This window comes from Miniopterus schreibersii (genome assembly GCF_964146895.1).
Source record: "Miniopterus schreibersii genome assembly, chromosome: 3".
NCBI lineage: Eukaryota > Metazoa > Chordata > Mammalia > Chiroptera > Miniopteridae > Miniopterus > Miniopterus schreibersii.
Window position 1 is genome coordinate 10,087,850 of NC_138103.1, and position 18,530 is coordinate 10,106,379.

The following is an 18,530-nucleotide window of genomic DNA, read 5'->3' on the forward strand; positions in this document are numbered from 1 at the left end:
TTCTGACCAAGGGCACGTGCCTCGGCTGCAGGCTCGATCCCCGGCCCTGTTGGGGCTCATGCTGGCGGCAACCAATTGATGTTTCTCTCTCACATCGATGTATCTCCCTCCCCTCCCCCCCACTCTCTCTGAAAAGCAATGGAAAAAATATCCTTACGTAGGATTAAAAAAAAACAAAAACCCAGCCACCAAGGCTCAGGTGACTTCCCTGGTTGGCAACAGTCTGTGCTGTCACACATGGTCTCTAGGAGAAGTGAGTGCTGTCCGTCATTCACGGGGAAGGGACAGCTGGAAGTTGATGCCTGGTCTCCCTGGGACCCTGCCCCGCTCGGGACCCTGCCCTTTGCTGACTGCAACCTCTGCCCCTACAGCGTAATGAACCATAGCTGCGGGCCTGTGAGTCCCTCTAGAGAGTCACTGGGCCTGAGGGTGGACTTAGGGACCCCCACACACAGCAAAGAGGACAGTCACCCGGACCCACCCTCTCCCAGGCTGCGAGCGATGCTGACCCGCCTGCCCGCTCGTACCTCAGGGTGGAACTGCTGCTCCGTGCGCGAATGGCAGTACTGACAGCTGTCCCCACTGTCACACCTTGAGGGCTCACCCCACTCATCGCCGTGCTTCACGCTGGGGCACGGAGTGGACCTGGGGGACAAGGGGGAGTCACAGAGGTCACTAGCAGAGACGTCCTTTCTGAGTGCCTTGGGTGTTGGTCCAGCCACCTACCACCGGGCTCACCTCTCAGAAAGGCGCACCGATGCCACAAAGGGCCACGGGCAAACGGGCCCTGGAAGAACCAATCCTTTCCTTCTGAGGACAGGCAAGAGCAGGGTAAGTGCCATCTGAGCCCGGAAAGTACTCGGGAGTCCCGTGATTATTTTCCACAAAAATTAAAGGGAATCTAAGTCAGGGCTACTGATGCTGACATGAAAAGCATCTTGGAGAAGCAGCCAGACCTGAAGCCAGGAGGAGACAAGTCTGGGCCCACAGCCCATCTTTTCTTGAAGTTGTTTCAAAATTGGATGTGAGGCCTTTCCCCTACAATACAAAAATTCTAACCAAAATCCTCTGTTTTTCATGTACTTGGCAGCTTATTTGGTTTTAGAGAGAAAAAAAAATACTACCAGTGGTAAATAAGGCTTTTTGTTTTCTTGGTTAGTTTTATTTTCATTTTTTAGCCCTTCCATATGCAATAAATTCACTTTACCTTCTCAAGCTAATATCTGGTCACTAAACCTTAGAGACTAATTTAGGTTCTCTGTTCTTGACTCTGAAATGACTCAGAGAAAGAACAATGACTGTGAGAAACCAAGTCTCCACCTGAGACAGCGGTGCCCTCGGGCAAGGGAGGCGGCATCAGGTGAGTGGAGCTGGACACAGAGCTCAGGGCCTGAGGAGGAGGGAGGTCGAGGCCCAGGTGCCTGTGGTCCCCGGGGCTCACCTATACTGGAACCTCCTGGGGTTCCGCCGTCTGTCCCTGCTGTTGTGGTAGTGGGGACACGCATAGCCCTGGCGACAGAGGCGGGGTGGCTTCGGGCACTGCTCGGTCTTGTAGCTGCCCAGCACGAAGTTGGTGTCTGGAAAACAGGGGTCCACACAGACACGAATACACACGTGCTCACAGTACATGCGTGCCCACAGCAGCACTAGTGATGTAGCCGAAAGGATAAACAGCCCCAGTGTCCGCCCACAGACGAATGCGCACAGTGTGCTCCAGCCACAGAGAGGAGTATTACGCAGCCGTAAACAGGGACGAAGCACTGACACGCGCTACTATGTTGGGTGGACCTCGAAACCATTATGCTCAGCGAGAGAGGCTGGACACAAAAGACCACATACTCTGTGATCCCATTTATAGGAAATAGGGAGAATAGGCGAGTCCACAGACAGAAAGTACACAAGTGGCTGCCAGGCGCTGGGGGAGGGGAGCATGGGGGTGACTGATGATGGGTCTGGGGCTTCTTTGGGGAACCTAGATAGTTTTAGAAGCAGATAAAGGTGGCGGCTGCATATCTGAATATACTAAAACCACTGAAATGCACACTTTAAAATGGTTCATTTTAACCCTGGCGTAAACGATGGACGTTGGGTAATGATGTGTTGATATAGGTTCAAGATTGTACCAGGTGACCACCGCAGCGGGGACGCTGGGCATATGGAGGCACAGTCTATGGGGACTCTCTGTACCTCCACTCAGGTGAAGCCTCAAACTCCTCTGAAAACTAAAGTCTGTTTTTTAAATGATTTCATGTATCTTGAGTTTTATCTCAAAGCAAAAATACACGAAAGCCACGAGGGTCATTTAAAAGCACTAAAAGGAGAGAATTCCTAAAACTCCTCTCCACTCTTCAGGCTGGTTAATAACTGACATCTTATTACACACGCTGGGTTTTATTTCAATTACAGTTGACATTCAATATTATTTTAGGTCAGTGTACAGCACCGCTTAGACATTTATACAACTTACGAAGTGACTCCCCAAATAAGTCTAGTAGCCCACCTGGCATCATACATAGTTAGTACAATATTATTGACTATATCCCCTATGCTGTGCTAACTGACATCCACGACTGTTCTGTAACTACCAACTTACTTCTTAATATGCTGTTGTTTATAAGCACATCTGCTCAGTGGGCTAAACACCGCTGGCTGAGGAACCGGCAGGAGGGAGGGACAGCCCTGCCCGCAGTGCACAGCGCAGGCTTCGTGACCACACCACCTGCCCACGCCAAATCCAGCTTCAAATAACTTCCCACATGACCAGTGAGGTGAGCCACACCGCAGGGCATAGGAGAACAAAACGGGTTTGGGCACCAAGAAAGCTGATTTTAAGAAAAAAATTGGCCCGGCCGGGCGTGGCTCAGCTGTTGAGCATCAACCTACAATCCAGGAGATCGGGGTTTGATTCCTGGTCAGGGCACATGCCCGGGTTGTGGGCTCGATCAATGATTCTCTCATCATTGATGTTTCTATCTCTCTCTCTCTCCCTCTCCTTTCCTCTCTCTGAAATCAATAAAGATATATTAAAAAATAAAATAAAATAAAAATTGTAAGACATTTATTCACAAGTATTGACCGAGTGCCTGAAAGAAATACGAGGTCCTGTGCTAAGTGACACAAAATGCACAGAAATGAGCTGCGTGGCAATGACTGTGAGAAACAGAGGCTCACAGATGTCCTTCAGTAGGTGAATGGATAAATAAACCACAGGCCATCCACATGAAGGAACATTATTCAGTGATAAAAAGAAATGAGCTACCAACTATGAAAAGACATGGAGGAACCCTGAATTCACGGCACTAAGTGAAAGGAGCCGGTCTGAAAAGGCTGCACCCCGGATGATGCCAACTATATGACATTCTGGAAAAGGCAAAACTTTGGAGACAAAACAGTGGAGGAAAGATCAGTGGTCTCCAGGGGCTGGGGGGGGAAAGGGGCGAGCAGGCTGAGAACAGAACATTTTTAGGGCTGTGATACTACTCTGTGTGATGCTACGATGGCAGACACACGCCATTATACATTTGTCCAAACCCAGAGAATGCACAGCACCAGGCCTAACCCTAAAGTAATTAATAATTACTTTAGAGATTACTAATAATGTAGAAATCTTGGTTCATCAACTGTAACAAATGTACATCACTGCAGGATGGGGGATACGGAAACTCTGTACTGTCCGGGCAAGTGCAATTTTTCTGTAAACCTAAAACCTCCCTAAAAATAAAATCTACTAATTAACAATCTAAACCACCATTTACAGATAAAACATAGAAGTGTGGTGCCCTGGCCTGTGTGGCTCAGTTGGTTGGAGCACTGTCCTATATACCAAAAGGTCGTGGGCTCGATTCCTGGTCAGGGCACACACCCTGGTCGAGGGTTTGATCCCCAGTTGGGGTGAGACAACTGATCCATGTTTCTCTCTTACATCCATGTTTCTCTCTCTCTCCCTTCCTCTCTCTCTAAAATCAATAAAACTTTAAAAACAAACAAAAAACCACAAAAACGTGGAAACAGTCTGAAATAGCTCTTCTGAAAAAGAAAGTGGGTTTCAGCCCCCCTAGTGTTACCTAGAGCACTAGGAAAACGGAAGCCAGAGCGCCTGGGATAGACAGACACTCCTGACCCAAATCCAGGTGCAGGCACTGAGGGTTATCCTGTAAGACCCTACGAAGGCTCAAGCCCCCACCTGCCCATCACCTCCTCCCACTTTCCTTCCTCATGCTCAGCCCCTGATGGTGGAACAGGGACCTCTGCCCACACCTGCGCTGTGAACCAGAGCACCGGCTTTATGGAGGTGCATGTGTGGGATCTTCCGACCAGGGAGGCCTACCAGCTGGAAAACAAGAAATGGAACATTCTCCAAGGCATTTTCCAGAAAACCAAAAAAATCCCAAGTGAAGCACTTATCCTTGGCACTGGCAAGCAGGGAGCTGCAGGCACAACAGCACAAGTTTGTCCCCCTGAAACTTGGAATTGGGTCCCTGGGCCCCCCTCCACATCCCAGATGAGGCCAAAGGCCATGGTCCTCAGTATTGCTCCAGCTGGGGGCCCAGTCCTGAGTCCCAGATGCTGGCCACGCAGGTGCCACACACAGTCCCATGGCCAGAGCGGGGGAGGCAGGAGGTGGGAGGGGAACCTGGAAAGGCCTGAGCAATCACCTTTATTAATTTATCCCTGGCACCGCAGCCCCAGCACAGACATTCTGGGAGCAGAGGAAAGGCATTTGTAAGAGATTCCACTGCTCAAACAACTATAGTTTAAAGCATTGTTTGTGCACGTGAAAGTCAACGAAGGCAGTTGGAGGAGAAACATCATTTCTTAGAGGAATTTTCTTAAAACTTCATGGCTCTTTGGAATAATCCAGAATAGGCAAATCCATAGAGACAGAATGCACACTAGTGCGTGCCAGGGACCAGGGGAGGGACTGCTTACTGGGTAAGAGATTTCCGCCCAGGGTGATGGAAATGTTCTGGAACTAGATAGTGGTGGTGGTCACACAACATGGGGAATGGAATAAATGTGAATGAATTGCTCACTTTCTGTTGTTAATTCTCACCTGAGGATATTTTTCCCATTGATTTTTTTCTTTTTTAGAGAGAGTGGGAGGGAGAAGGGAGAGAGCGAGGAAGGGAAACAGTGATGTGAGAAAAACACACCAATTGGTTGCCTCCCGCATGCGTCCAGACCGGGGCCTGGAACTGCACCTGCAACCCAGGTACGTGCCGTTGGCTGGGAATTGAACCCACGATCCTCTGGTGTGCGGGCTGAAGCTCTAACCACTTATCCACATTGGCCAGGGCTGAAATGCTCACTTTAAAAAGCTTAAAATGACAAATTTATGTTATGTGCATTTTACCACAATTTAAAAAAAAATCTTCACTGCCCATTGCCATCATCTGTGGTGGCTGCCAGGGACAAGGCCCCACAGCCCCAAGGGATGTGGCCATATTTCAAATAATCCCCCAGGGACCTAAGGCTGCTGATCCGAGGGTCACCTGGAAGCCCACAGGGCAGGTGTAGGGAGCGACATGAACAGCAGCCTGGCTCTGGGAGGGGATATCTGGGAAGGAGCTGCGCCAGCTGTGCAATCTCCCCCGCCACCCTGAGAAGCCGTGGTGGGAAGGTTCAGAGATGCCTGGGTTCAGACCCCCTCAGTCCCCACACCCCCCGGGACAGAGGGTAAAGTACTCAACTCAGTGAGCCTCAGTTTCCCCATCAGACCTATACATGAGGGTGATGAGGTCCACTGAGGGGGCCACTTTATAAACAGCGACGAGGGCTCCCCCTGCCCACCCTCAGTGGCGGCCATGGGGTTACCTTGCCACCGGGGGTCCTCGCCCAGGATCTTCTCAATCATGGCCTGGCTGGCCAAGACCCCAGGCTGCAGATCGGGGATGCCATCCCCACCGCCGAGCAGGCCGTTCTGCAAGGCTTCCTGGGCCTGCAGCTCCCTACGACCAAACAACACATCGATTATGGCTCTGGCTATGTCCAAAGCCCTTCCAGAGGTGAGAGAGTCACTTGGTTCTGTCACTTAAGGAGCCCCCTGCGTGTCACTGGAGAGGCTGGCTGCCTGGAGGGTTCAGGGTAGGCATCCTGTGTCCCTCAGGCACACCCGTCCTGGGATGACAGTCTTGCCCCAAATCCTAATAATGTCAGAGCTGTGTTGAGTAAGGATTCGCTCATCTCCCTCACCCCAGTCAGCTCCCGCATCACACGAGTCAGAACGAAGGAAACTTTATTAGAATAAAATCAAAACCCAGAAAAAGAGCAGCTTAAGACCAGTGATGCCTGGAACGCTGGGGAGGTGAGCTGGTTCCCCGTCTGCCAGCGCAGGACGCCCCACTCACCTGATGTCGCACACGGGGGGCCGCAGGTCCAGGGGGCCGTGCGCGAAGGCGCAGTGCAGCCCGTTCTTCACGCAGTGGCCCCGGGCGTCGGTCTCGTGGATGCACGTGCCTGTCTTGTAGTAGCGCAGGTGGTACTTGCGCTCTGTGTCTCCAGTTGTCCGATGCAGGTACGGACACCTGGAAAGCAGAGGGGTGACACACGCCATCTGGGCCTTAGGACCTGGGCACAGCCCTCAGTGCCAACCTGCTCCACTTCTCATCAGCACCTGGCCAGCAGCTGGTTCTTTTCCTTCACCCAAATATCTGCTCTGAGGGATTAACATCACTGGACAGAGCACCTGTCCCTGATTTGGAACCCTCCCCCAAGGCACTCAGACCCCCACAAATCCCTCAATTGCCCATGGCAGAAAAACACAACACTGAATTTCCCTGAAAACCATCCTTTATAATTTTTTGAATAAAGGGTGGAAAAATAAGGTTCACCTCCAGGACGCAGCTATGTCATTCACGTTCCCTGACAAGCATTACCAAACAAAGGGTTGGTGGCCTCTCCCATCCCCCATCCAGGTACCTTCAGGGACCTCCCGAAGGGGGGAGGCAAGGAACCTGGGGAGAAACACGGGAGCCTAGCCACGGCTGGCGGACGACGTGGGTGGGAGACAGGCCTGCAGAGAAGCGAATGGGGGGGAGGGACAAAAGGGGCAGTGTCACACACGGCTTCCCGAGCAGTGACATGGGCTCATGCCGAAGGGAAGCAGCAGCTGTAGAGATGGTTTAGAAGGTTTCAGTCCATGTGCAACATGGGGACTTAGCCTGCCTCGAGGTCAGCCCCCCCAGACAAGAGACACAGTAGGAGGGGAAGGGTAGACACAAAAGGTCCTATGTGGCAATGTCCCCTTGAGTGGCCTGAGGGTCAAGGCAGGGGCCAGCTGCTCCAATTCCCCACATCAAAGGACAAGGCCCCTCACCTCCAGTGATGACCAGAAACACCACGTGAGGCTTGGGAAAGCCCACTCCCACCTTGCTGTCCGGCAGGCTGTGGACCTGGTCCTGGATGCTGGGAGGGCCTGTGGGTGTGGCTCCCCATGCACAGATGGGTGGTGCTTTGCCACACAACAGGATCCAAAATTAAAATAAAAAACAACTTAGTGATCATCCAGTCTAACCCCCCCTACTTATAAGATGAGGAAACGAAGGCTCAGAGTGCAGACAGATCACCCCAGACCTAAATGAGCACCTGGGGTGGGCACAGCACAAGGGGAGACAGACACATAGTGCCAGGTAAGTCCCCAGGTTACTGGAGCCAACCAAGCAAAAGTCAGATCAGAAGCCTGCTGTGGGCGCAGGTTCGCACCCAGAAGAGCTGGGTGAAGGATCGCCAGAGATATTTGTGCACCACGATCATGGCAGCATGATCCACAGTAGCTTAAAGCCGGACAAAATGTCCATCAGCTGATGAACAGAAAAGCAAAATGTGGTCCATCCAGACAATGGAGTATCGCTCAGCCACAAAGGAATGAAGTGCCGACACATGCTACACCATGAATGAAATCTTGAAAACATCATGCTAAATGAGAGATGACAGACACAAAAGGACAAATACTACCTGCCCACTTATATGAGGGCCCTAAACAGCCAAATTCACAGAGGCAGGAAGCAGAGGAGGTTACTAGGGGCTGGGGGAGGGGAGATGGGGAATGACTCTTTGATGGGAACAGAATTTCTGTTCGCAGTGATGAAACGAATTTAGAAATAGATAGTGATGATGGTTGCACAACACTGTGAATGTAATTAATGCTGAACTGTACACTTAAAAACGGCAAATTATGCCCCGGGTGGCGTGGCTCCGTTGGTTGGGTGTCCTCCCGTGCATTGAGGGGCTGCCAGCTCTACTCCCGGCCACAGCACATGCCCGGGGGCGCGGGCTCAGTCCCCGGCAGGGCCGTGCAGAAGGCGGCCTATCGATGTTTCTCTCTCACATCAGCATTTCTCTCTCTCCCCTGTTCTCCCTTCCTCTCTCTCTAAAAATCAATTAAAAAACTTATTAAACAAAGAATGATTACTGTACCACTATGTATGTAAATATGAAAAAGGAGACATTACGTGTGCATACAGCACTCTACATGCCCACAGAGAAGATAACTGTTTCCTTTGTGTTCCCGACAAGGAGTTTCAAGGAATATTTTTTGGAAGATACAAGTGAAATGATCAAATATTAGAACAATTACTATTAAGCATTGACACACCCTTGTCTAAAATTCCTAATATAAAGTTATACTTTACTTTATATACTTATATATACTTCATATATTTCAAGCTCCTCCAAGCCCTTCCCTGTGTCCTCAGACAGCACTGATATGAAACTCAGTTTCTGGTACCCAGGGATTGAGATGTCATGGAGGACCCTCTGCCACACCAGGGAACCTGACCTAGAACACAGGACCCCCCCTTTTCACATACAGATAATACAGATTAAAGTCACTAATGAAGAACTTGAAGAAATAGAGAGACCAGGAATTCACAGGACAATGGACTAGAGAAACAAACAAAGAATTTACAAGACAGAAAATGAGAGGCACTTAGCACGAAAGGCCCCCTGCTCCAGGGCAGGACCCCAGCTCAGGGCTGGGGAAGAGGCACAGCCGCGGGCAGGAAGGCAGAGCGTAGTGGCCTCTGGGGGGGAATCTGCTGATACCTAACAAGGCGGCACGTGCATTTGTTCTTGCCTAGTGATCCCACCTCTAGAGACCCCCCCGAGACAGCTGGCAGAAAGAGAAAAAGACGCCCCCACAACACGATCACTGCAGGACTGTGTGTCATCGTCAAAGGCTGGAAACAGCCAAAGTCCTGGAATAAACAGGGAGCTCAATGCCGCTCTGAGGAACTGGAGGGTCCATATGGACAACCAGGGAAGGGGAGCCAGGAGGTATTGCGAGGGAAAAACATTAAGAAATGGGTGTTTATATCGGAAGATGAGGAACAAAAAAATATATATATATCTGCTTACATCAAAAATTACAGAAGGAGGAGCAACTGTTTAATGGGGAGTGAATTTCAGTTTGGAGATGGAAAAGTTCTGGAGATGGGTAGTGATGGTGGCTGCAATGTGAATGGACTCAATACACTTGAAAAAGCTAAGATGGTAAACTTTATATTATGCATATTTTATCATAATAAAAAATAAAGTAAAACTACTTAAGCTAATAGGAAAGCCCCACTATTTTAAAAAACAACTCCAATCTTCAGAACTATTTATGCATCTACTAGAAGTTAAGCATGAGAATTCCACAGTCTGGGGAGAGGGGACCAGAACAGCAGAGCTGCAGCAGGCACAGCACAGGGCTCCCGATTTCTCTAAGGTTAAATCTAAACTTTCATTTGGTTCCTAGTGGTCCCTCAGAGTAGCTCTGAGCATCATGTTTCTTCTCCAGTACCATTGCCATGGTAACTGGAGGCAGGCCAAGGCCTCTGGCTCCCCAGCACTGAGCACCAAACAGGCACTACTATTTCACTTGGAGCACGCCACCTCCTTCATGAGTTAAAACATGAACTGACCTTAAAATATGGGAGAACACTGAATAAGAATTGGTCTCACCTTAAGAACAATGAAGAGGTGAAAGGGAAAAACCTCAGAGAATATCCAGGGACAGAGCCAGGCCCCCTCCTGGGGCAGCGAAGAGGCGGAAGAGGCTCCAAGGGACAGCCCAACATGATGCACAGATTCCTCCTTGCAGCAGGAGTGCACTAATCCATCCCCAGGGCCACCGTGCTGACTGGCAGGGCCACTGCCAGCCCTCAGCACTCGCCAAATTCAGGGTGACATCCATGGTTCTCAAACTTGCCCACAACAATGAGTGACCTGAACAGTGTAATTAAAACAGGGCTCCATGACGGCACAGTGCAGGGGTACATGCAGGACATCGGACACAGCTCCACCACAACGCTGTGGAACCACTGAACCAGGATGGAAGGAACAGGGAGGGACACGCCAAGGGTTCAAGATCACCCCCAGGCCTGCCCTGGCCCAGTAGCTTAGGTGGTTGGAGCGTCATCCCAACACATCTAGGTTGTGGGTTCACTCCCCAGCCCCAGTCAGGGTGTGTGTGTGTGGGGCCAACCGATTGATGGGTCTCTCACATTCTCACATGGATGTTTCTCTCTCTCCCCCTCCCTCCCTCCCTCCCTCCCTCCCATGCTCTCTAAAACTGGAGGGGGGGGGAATGAATGCATAAATGAAGTGCAACAACAACAAAAACACATTGTCCCAATCCCTAAGGCTCCAGGAGAGCCTGAAACTGTCCCTTTCCCTCCAGTAACTCACCTGAAACAAAAGTGGACCCACCAAACTCAGACCCACTACACACCAAGATCATTCTATATATGAGAAAAGGTGGCCATCACACTCAAACCCACTGCACATTAACATCTGCCTGTGAACTAGACCAGGCCTGGACATGGCTCCCACATTGGAATGTGGGTCAGAACCACCTGGAGGGCAAGTTTCTAGGTGATGCTACTGGTCCAGAGGCTGGTCCAGGAGACCCACTGGGCTGAGAAGGACACTCAAGATGACTCCCTCTCATTCCTTGAAGCTCAGGCACAGGTGGGAGAGCAGAACACTGCATAGAAATGACTGAGGTGCAAAATGGAACACAATCAAGCAGCCTGATAGGAGTTTCGAAAAGGAGCGAGAGAAAGACCTGTGTGCCGCACACAACTGGAGGGGCAGGGTCAGAGGTCCCCAGGTTGGGGGTGGGGGACCGGTGAAAGGGTGGAGCTTGTATGGAGAAGAGTGTCACCTGTTGCCTTCCCCCTCAGACACTGGGAACAGGGCTTTGCCACGTAACTCCCCATGTTGACCACGTCCATCTGTTCAGCCCTGTGCCCTGCAGCCTGTGGCTTCCAAGGGCTGCCCTGGACTCCTGAGCCAAGACAGTGACCCCTCATTAGTCCCTAAGGTGGAGCATCAGCTCCAGCAACGAGTGCACCTCCTTCCTCTGCACCCACAGAGCTGCCATTCTCTCCTGGGGACAGAAACCATCTGTCCACTGCCCTCCAAGGGGCACCTGATCTCCCCATGCCAGGCATTTCCTCCTGGTCACCATCTCTGTTCCCAGCCCTTCACCCAAAGCAGAAGGAACCGAAGTGCTGCAATCACTCAGTGCTTTTAACATGTTTTTATGGGTCTCTTACAGTTCCAACTCAGTCACCTAATTGTAATTCTCTTAAGCTGGTTAGCTTGTAACCAAAAGGTGTGTTTTCATTTAGTCGATAAGTAGCCCCTGCTATTGAATATTATGCTCTAATGCTCTACACCTGCCCTCTACTGTTCTACACCTTACCCCAAAAGCACAAGCAGAAGGCGCTCCTAAAATGTTTAAACAAGTTCATAACCACCCTGAAGTGAGCGAACTTCTAGGCCTCAGGTCCTAAGACACTCGACTTTAAAAAATTAAACATTTCCCCCCCCTTCTTTTAAAATGTGAGAACCCGCCTCTGTAAACGCCCGAGCAGCACTCAGAACTGCGCACGCGCATTGAGTATCCTGTGGCGGGAGGTGCGGACCAAACCTGGGTTCAAGGTGGTGCGAACGCCGAGCCCAGCCCGGAGGACTCTCCGTCCCCGCGGGGAGCAGGGCAGCGGGGGGCCCAGGCCCCTCCGCACCCGATGCCTCTCAGGGCAGCTTTCAGGAACCCCGACACCTCCGAATCGAAGCCGCCTTCCTGCAAGCCCCGCCTAGGAAATACCTGAGGGGGATCTGCCCAGGTGCGAACACCGACCCTGTGGCGCCCGGCCCCGCCCCAGGCTCGGGAGCGGTTCGCTCGGCCACCTCCGCGTGAAGAGCAGGGGACCCGCACACCCGGAGGCGGGGAGGCCGGTTCCCACGGGGTTGGCGCGGCGCGGCGCACGTGACTCGGACGGCCAATCGCGGCCCGCGCCGGGGAAGGGGCGTGTCCACCAGAACAAAGGGCGGTGGGAATGGGAGCGCGGCGGGGCTCGGGCGCAGACCCACCCTCCGGTCAAAGGGGCGACCATCGGCGGCGGAAAGGGGGTGACAGCGGAGGAGGCCACAGACGGAGGGGTAAGGGGGGGTAAGAGGGTGACTGCCTGCCAAGGAAAAGGGATGACAGCGGGAGACCACCCAGAGGTGACAGGGAGAATGTCCACGGAGCGGAGTGTGTGACAGCACAGGAGACTGACCGCCTCCAGTGAAAGGGAGTGACAGCAGGAAAAGGGGTCATCGGAGAAGGGGTGAGAGAGCAAGAGGAAGGGTAACTGCCTGCCTGCCAAGGAAAAGGGGTGACAGCAGGGGGTGCCCATGGAGAGGGGGAGATGACGGTCCCCCTCCCCAGAGGTGACAGCGGGAATGGGGGGGGTGGCATCACGGGAGGTGGGGTGATGGTGAGAGGGGGAGGGTGACTGCCCACCAACAAAAAAGGGTGGGGGGGGTGTGACAGCAAGGGAGGGGCCACTGGAAGAGGGTGATGTCAGGTATGTCAACCCTCCTGCAGTCCCGATCCCCTCCTGTCCAGGCTCAGCCCCATGGTGCCCCCCGCCAGTGTCAAGAACATTCACTGCTTCTGTTACCTGACTGGTCTTTGTTCTTTGATACGTACTCATGTTTTAAAATAAAAGGCTGATAGGTCCAAATGCTTAAAATAAAAATTTCAACAACCAATGAACTGAAATAAAAGGAAGACCTTGTCCTTGCTCTGAAAGGTAGTATCTAATTACAAATTCCATAGCAACTCTTTGTGAACCAGAATATGTAATTCAACAGGACAATTCCATCTTCCAGTTCCAGGGCATTCCATCTTTAGGTGAAAGGAAAGTCTCTCTCCCAGGAAATGAGCGAAAAGGAGAGATCCCCTGGGGAGACTACTGGCTGTCAAACTCATCCTAAAGGGCTGAAGCAAGTCATCACATGTGCTCAAAAGAAGTTACAAACACAATCTTTAATAAGAGACATGTGACTTTCTTACTGTGCATAGATGTTCACAGGATGTATCCAAAACAGAAAATGTCAAACAAGCATCTCCCTCCCATGCATCCTGTTACTCAGTGATAACCTGCATGCCATTTAGACTACACTAATATTTTTTATTTTAATATTATTTAATATTTTATAATAAACAATTGCGTATCACTTGATTACTATTTGAGCCCAGCTTAAAATGACCAGCTTCAGGTAGGTGTTCATTGCAGAACTCTATATCCCATAAGAATTGGACCCCACCCCCATGTCCAGCAGTGGGGCTGCATCAATAACAGGACATCCAGTCTCTGGGGCCCAAAACAACGTTAAAACATGCTTTTCTTTCATGCATTAAAAGCATCACCAGTGAATACTGCCACTTACTCCTCCATACTGGACTCTGGGGCGGGGTCAGACATGCCAGGTGACTAGATCCCCGCACCAGGGTCAAGCAGCAGGGCGACTCAGGACCCAAGGTCCAGAGAGGCGACTGACATGATGAAGGGAAATGGGGGACCTGATACCAGGCCTCGGCTAGACAAAAACATCTCTCTTTTTGAAGAGCCATTTGCAGAAAACATTGGCTCAAGAAGCATTTTAAAAGGCACTTTTCAAACTTCACTGAAGTATAACAATCTTAACCTGGTGGAGCTGGCTACATTATTTCAACAGGCTTCAGCTGCCTTAACACTATGTAACTAGCTGGTGTTCAACTGAACACCTTTCAGTAACTGTAAAAAGTTTATAAAATCACCACAGATTAAAAATGGACTCCCTGGCCTAAGCATTTTGGAAAATGAAGGAAAACAGACTCACACCAGTCTAGTCTCCTTGTGTGGCAGGGTGAAAACTGTTTTCAAAAGGGAACATACCTGGAGAATCATCTCCCTTCAGAGGATCAGGGGATGGAGTCTGAAGACCTCCCTTAGATCAGATCCTCTAGACAGAAGCTGAACAAGCTGCTCTTTTTAGAGGGTCCTAGGGCACAGTGATGCCACCCCACCTCCTGGCAGGAATGGATACCCCCACCCGCATCAAAAAGGCCACAGGAAAAAAGCAAAACTTCCCACTACCTATCAATCTCTGTCTACGAGTATACAAGCTGAATGTACTTTTCTGTTTTCCCATTCTATATATAGGGTGGGGCAAAGTAGGTTTATAGTTGTTTGTATGAAAGATAATACAGTAATTCATAATTAATAACACAAGAATAAACTCTGGCCCTAGCAGGTTTGGCTCAGTGATCAGAGCACTGGCCCGTGGACTAAAGGGTCCTGGGTTTGACTCTGGCCAAGGACATGTACCTTGGTTGCAAGCTTGATCCCCAGCCCACGGCCAGGCGAGGGCAGCAGGCAACCAATCAATGTGTCTCTCTCACATTGTTGTTTCTCTCTCTCGCGCCCACTTCCACTCTTTCTGTAAAGCAATGGGGAAAAAGGCCTCAGGTGAGGATTTAAAAAATAATAAAAGAATAAACTCTGTTATTTCGTGTACGAACAACTAAACCTCCTTTTGCCCCAGCCTGTATTTCAAAATAAAGACATCTGTTCATAACACCATTAGGAAACTTATAAAAAATAAAAAATAAAATAAAATAAAATCAACCCAAACAAAACCTTGATTTCCTAAACTTTAAAAAGTGCTGCATAAATGAGAGTCCGCAAATAAAATTGTCTTTAAAAAAAAAACATAAACAGCAAAACAGGTGACATTCCAGATATAGCTGCATAGTGTGAGTACATATTCTAACGAGCTCTCTTATAAAAACAACAGACAACTACAAAAATGGTCCTAAACCTAAAAGCTGTACTTCATTTGGGCCGCTCCTAATGCAAGAAATTTGGAGAACTGTGCAGCAATCAGAAGTGGGAAGTGAAGGAATTCGGTTTGTACCATGCAAGGTTTATTACTGAGGCACACACAGTCCTTCTCACACTGGCCTAAAGATAGGAAAATGCCCCCGCGCCCCACCACCTGTCCTGGTCACAGGAAAAACTTCAGAGTCAAGACAAGATCCCCTGTACAGGTTGAGCCAGGTGCTGAAAATAACCAGTGGTCTGCCCTCCACAGGCAAGGCCGGGGGGAAGGGCAGAGCGGCAGGTGCTGCCCCCTGACGGCCGGCACCACGCCCCCCAACACACAGACACACACACTCACTCGTCGCCGTCGGGGCACACGCCACTGGCCTCGTCGTACTTGGAGCAGTACACGTCTGGGCTGTAGTTGAAGGTGCCGTCGCGCCTGCGGAGCGGTCTGCGCCGACGCTGATTTAGGAAATGCCAATGGAAACAGGTAAATGGCCTGTGCTGGGTGCACTTGTGCTGCACAAACAGGGAGCACTGCTCTGTCCTAAACTCCTTTAGATACCTAAAAAGACAAACAGCGTTGCGGGTCGCTTCCGCCGTCACTGCCGCCAGCAGGCAGCCGGAGACTCGTGGGTTGGGGCAGGGGGCGAGGGGCGGGAGGGCGGGGGGTTGGCCTGACCCCATGGGCCCACGGCAACTCCACCCCAGGTGTAACCCCCTTTCCGAGTCCAAATGGCCTCAGACACCCTCCCCCCATCCTGAGCCCGGGCGTGTTTCCCGGATCTCAGGCGCCATCCCCCAGGTCCCATGCACAGCCCCCCATTCCGACCACAGACCCGACCCTGCAACTCCAGGCGCGCGCCGGCCCCCAAGCCCAGGTGCCGTTTCCGACCCCGGGCGCAGTCCCCATCCCCGACCCCAGGCGCGACTGCCGCTCCGACTCCAGAGGATCCCAGACGGCCGCCTCCCCTCTCCGAGCCCGGGAGCGTTTCCCAGCCCTCAGGTGCTATCCTCCAGACCCCACGGATACCCCCCCCATCCTGACCACCGGCGCGACTCCCAACTTCAGGCGCGACACCGAGACCCCGGGGGCGCCCGACCCCGGGCGGAGGCAGCCATAGTCCCGATGGCCGCCCTCCACGGAGCCCAGGCGCGGTCCCACATCCCGGAGCCCAGGCGCGTTCTCCGCGCCCCTCCCCGACCCCAGGCTCCGTTCCCCGACCTCCGAACAGAGGCGCGTGGCCCCGGAACCCCGGGCGTTCCCCAGCTCCCGAGCCCCGGTGCCACCCCAGACCCCGGGAGCCCGCTCCCGACCGACCTCAGGCAGTGGCAGCCCGGGTGGGAGGGGGGTCCACCCGCCCCGAGCCCAGGCGCCGCGCCGGCGGAGGCCACGAGCGGTGGAGACCGGGGATGGCGCGGGGGGCGGGGGACGGGGGCGGCACCGGGCCCCAGGCCGCACCCGGCGGTGGCATCCAGGCCCAGGGGCGCGGGGGCGCGGGCCAGGGGCTCACAGGGCCGCCCCCGCCCCAATCCCGTCGCCGCCGCCGCGGCCGGGACACTGACCTGTAGTGGGTCGGCTTCTCCGTCTGCGGGGGGGACCCGCTCAGCGCCGCCGCCGCCGCTTTCGAAACAGACGGCATTTTCAGTCAAAACAATGCAGCGCGCATGCGCCGCGCGGGCCCGCCCCCGCCCCTCCGGATCTCCCCCCGCGCCGAGCCCACCTTCGCCCCTCGCCCGGCCGGCCACGCCCACCCGGCCGGCCCCCGCCGCGGCCCGGGCCGGCGCCTGGAGGGGAGGAGCAGCTCCGCCGCCACCCAGCTGCCGGCTGAGGTCTCGCGGGGACCCTCGAGGACCCCAGACCCGGCCCCGCCAGGGACACACCCCGGGCGCGTGGCCGCTGCCACTCCCGAATCTCTCGTGCGTAGCGGCGCCCCCACCCTCGCGGGCGCCCTTGGTCCAACTGCACCCCCATCCTGCACTCTCACGGACCCCCTTCTGCCCGCTGCGGCCCCCCGCACTCCGCTCGCCCTGGGCGACCCCGAGCTGGGCCCCAGGAGATGAGCCAACAGGTCCCGGCGTTGGAACCGCTCGCACAGGTTGCTCAGTCGCACTTCACTCGTTCACCGCCCGGCCCGGCCCGTGCTGGGCGCTGAGGCTGGAAAGGACGGGTCGGGTTGCTCCGGGCTGAAGGCGGGAGAGATGGGGAGGCATCGGGCATGCGGCCCGCGGGCACGGAGTTTCTTTTAGGGAGTACGAACATGCTCTAAAATTAGATTGTGGTGATGGGTGCTCCAATATACTAAACATCTTTTAATTGTATATTTTGAACACCTTACTGCCTGCAATTTCAAGCCAGAACTCGCCTGTGGGGCAGGCTACTTTGGTCAGCAAGGTGTTTAAAATTACTTAATGTAACTGCAGACACACGTTATCTGGTGACTGGTCAGCAACGTTGGGACACGGAAACACGTGTATACTCCTCACGGGTCAGCAAGGTGTTAAGTGGGTGAATTAATTTTATGTGAACTATACATCAATAAAACTGATTTTTAAAGAAGAAGCCAAGAGACTCACCGTCACCAACAGGGTGGGAACTCAGGGAAGCAGGCAGCAGCTGCCCCAGCTCAGCTCGACCTGGAGTTAAGAACCAGGATGTGCACTGCAGGACACAACCCAGGGCCAGAGTACATTTTCCTGTAAATATGTGGCATAAGAGGCTTTTTTCTTTTTAATGTTCAACTTCTCTAGTAATAAAAAAAAAAAAGCAAATGAAAACAAGGCAGAGCCCTGGAGTGGGCAGGCTTTTTTGTTCTGAACAGCAACCTGCAATGTTGGTGGCCTGCAACAAGACGTTGAAGCACAGCTGGGAGGGCAAACAGGCACCGACCTTCACAGAAAATAATGTTCCATGTCTAGGAAGTGACCTAAAGATGAATCCGATTCAAAGATAATTATCATTTAGCAACAACTTGAGAGCACCTAACAGCCCAGTAGTTGTGACATGGTTAAGTTCTGAGTGCTATGCCACGATTTAGCTACAGTGCTGCCTGAGAATTGTCAGTGACATGAAAAATGCTCCTTTTTAGGTGAAAAACAAAGCAAGACAAAACATTTCCATGTATTTGTTCCCAAACATGTAAGCTTTGTTTTTTGTTAACCCTCACCTGAGGATATTTTTTCCATAGATTTTTAGAGAGTGGAAGAGACGGAGGGAGTGGGGAGAGAAGAGAGACACTGATGTGAGAGACACATTGATTTGATTGGTTGCCTCCAGCACTGGCCCCAACTGGGGTGGGGATAGAGCCTGCAAACCAGGTATGCGGGTTCCTGCCCTTGACTGGGAATTGAACCCGAGACCCTTCGGTGTGTGGGCCACACTGGCCAGGGCTATAAGTTGTTTTT

At 52.4% G+C, this 18,530-nt stretch overlaps 1 protein-coding gene across 3 annotated transcripts in view; it reads right to left on the reverse strand.

The window, feature by feature from the left end:
* The window catches only part of UNKL (unk like zinc finger), a 44,504-nt gene extending 27,702 nt beyond the window's left edge, over window positions 1-16,802 (reverse strand). The window contains exons 1-6 of one of the 3 annotated variants that reach the window (XM_081133569.1): window positions 16,692-16,802; window positions 15,481-15,690; window positions 6,348-6,524; window positions 5,815-5,948; window positions 1,442-1,577; window positions 528-645 (exon numbers count right to left, since the gene is read on the reverse strand). In XM_081133569.1, the coding sequence (XP_080989695.1) occupies window positions 528-645; window positions 1,442-1,577; window positions 5,815-5,948; window positions 6,348-6,524; window positions 15,481-15,690; window positions 16,692-16,768 (852 nt within the window). In that variant the 5' untranslated portion in view covers window positions 16,769-16,802. Of the gene's footprint in view, window positions 1-527; window positions 646-1,441; window positions 1,578-5,814; window positions 5,949-6,347; window positions 6,525-12,094; window positions 12,237-15,480; window positions 15,691-16,691 lie in introns of those variants that run through there. The other 2 variants (XM_081133570.1, XM_081133571.1) reach the window with 2 other exon arrangements.
* Window positions 16,803-18,530: the final 1,728 nt, after the last annotated feature.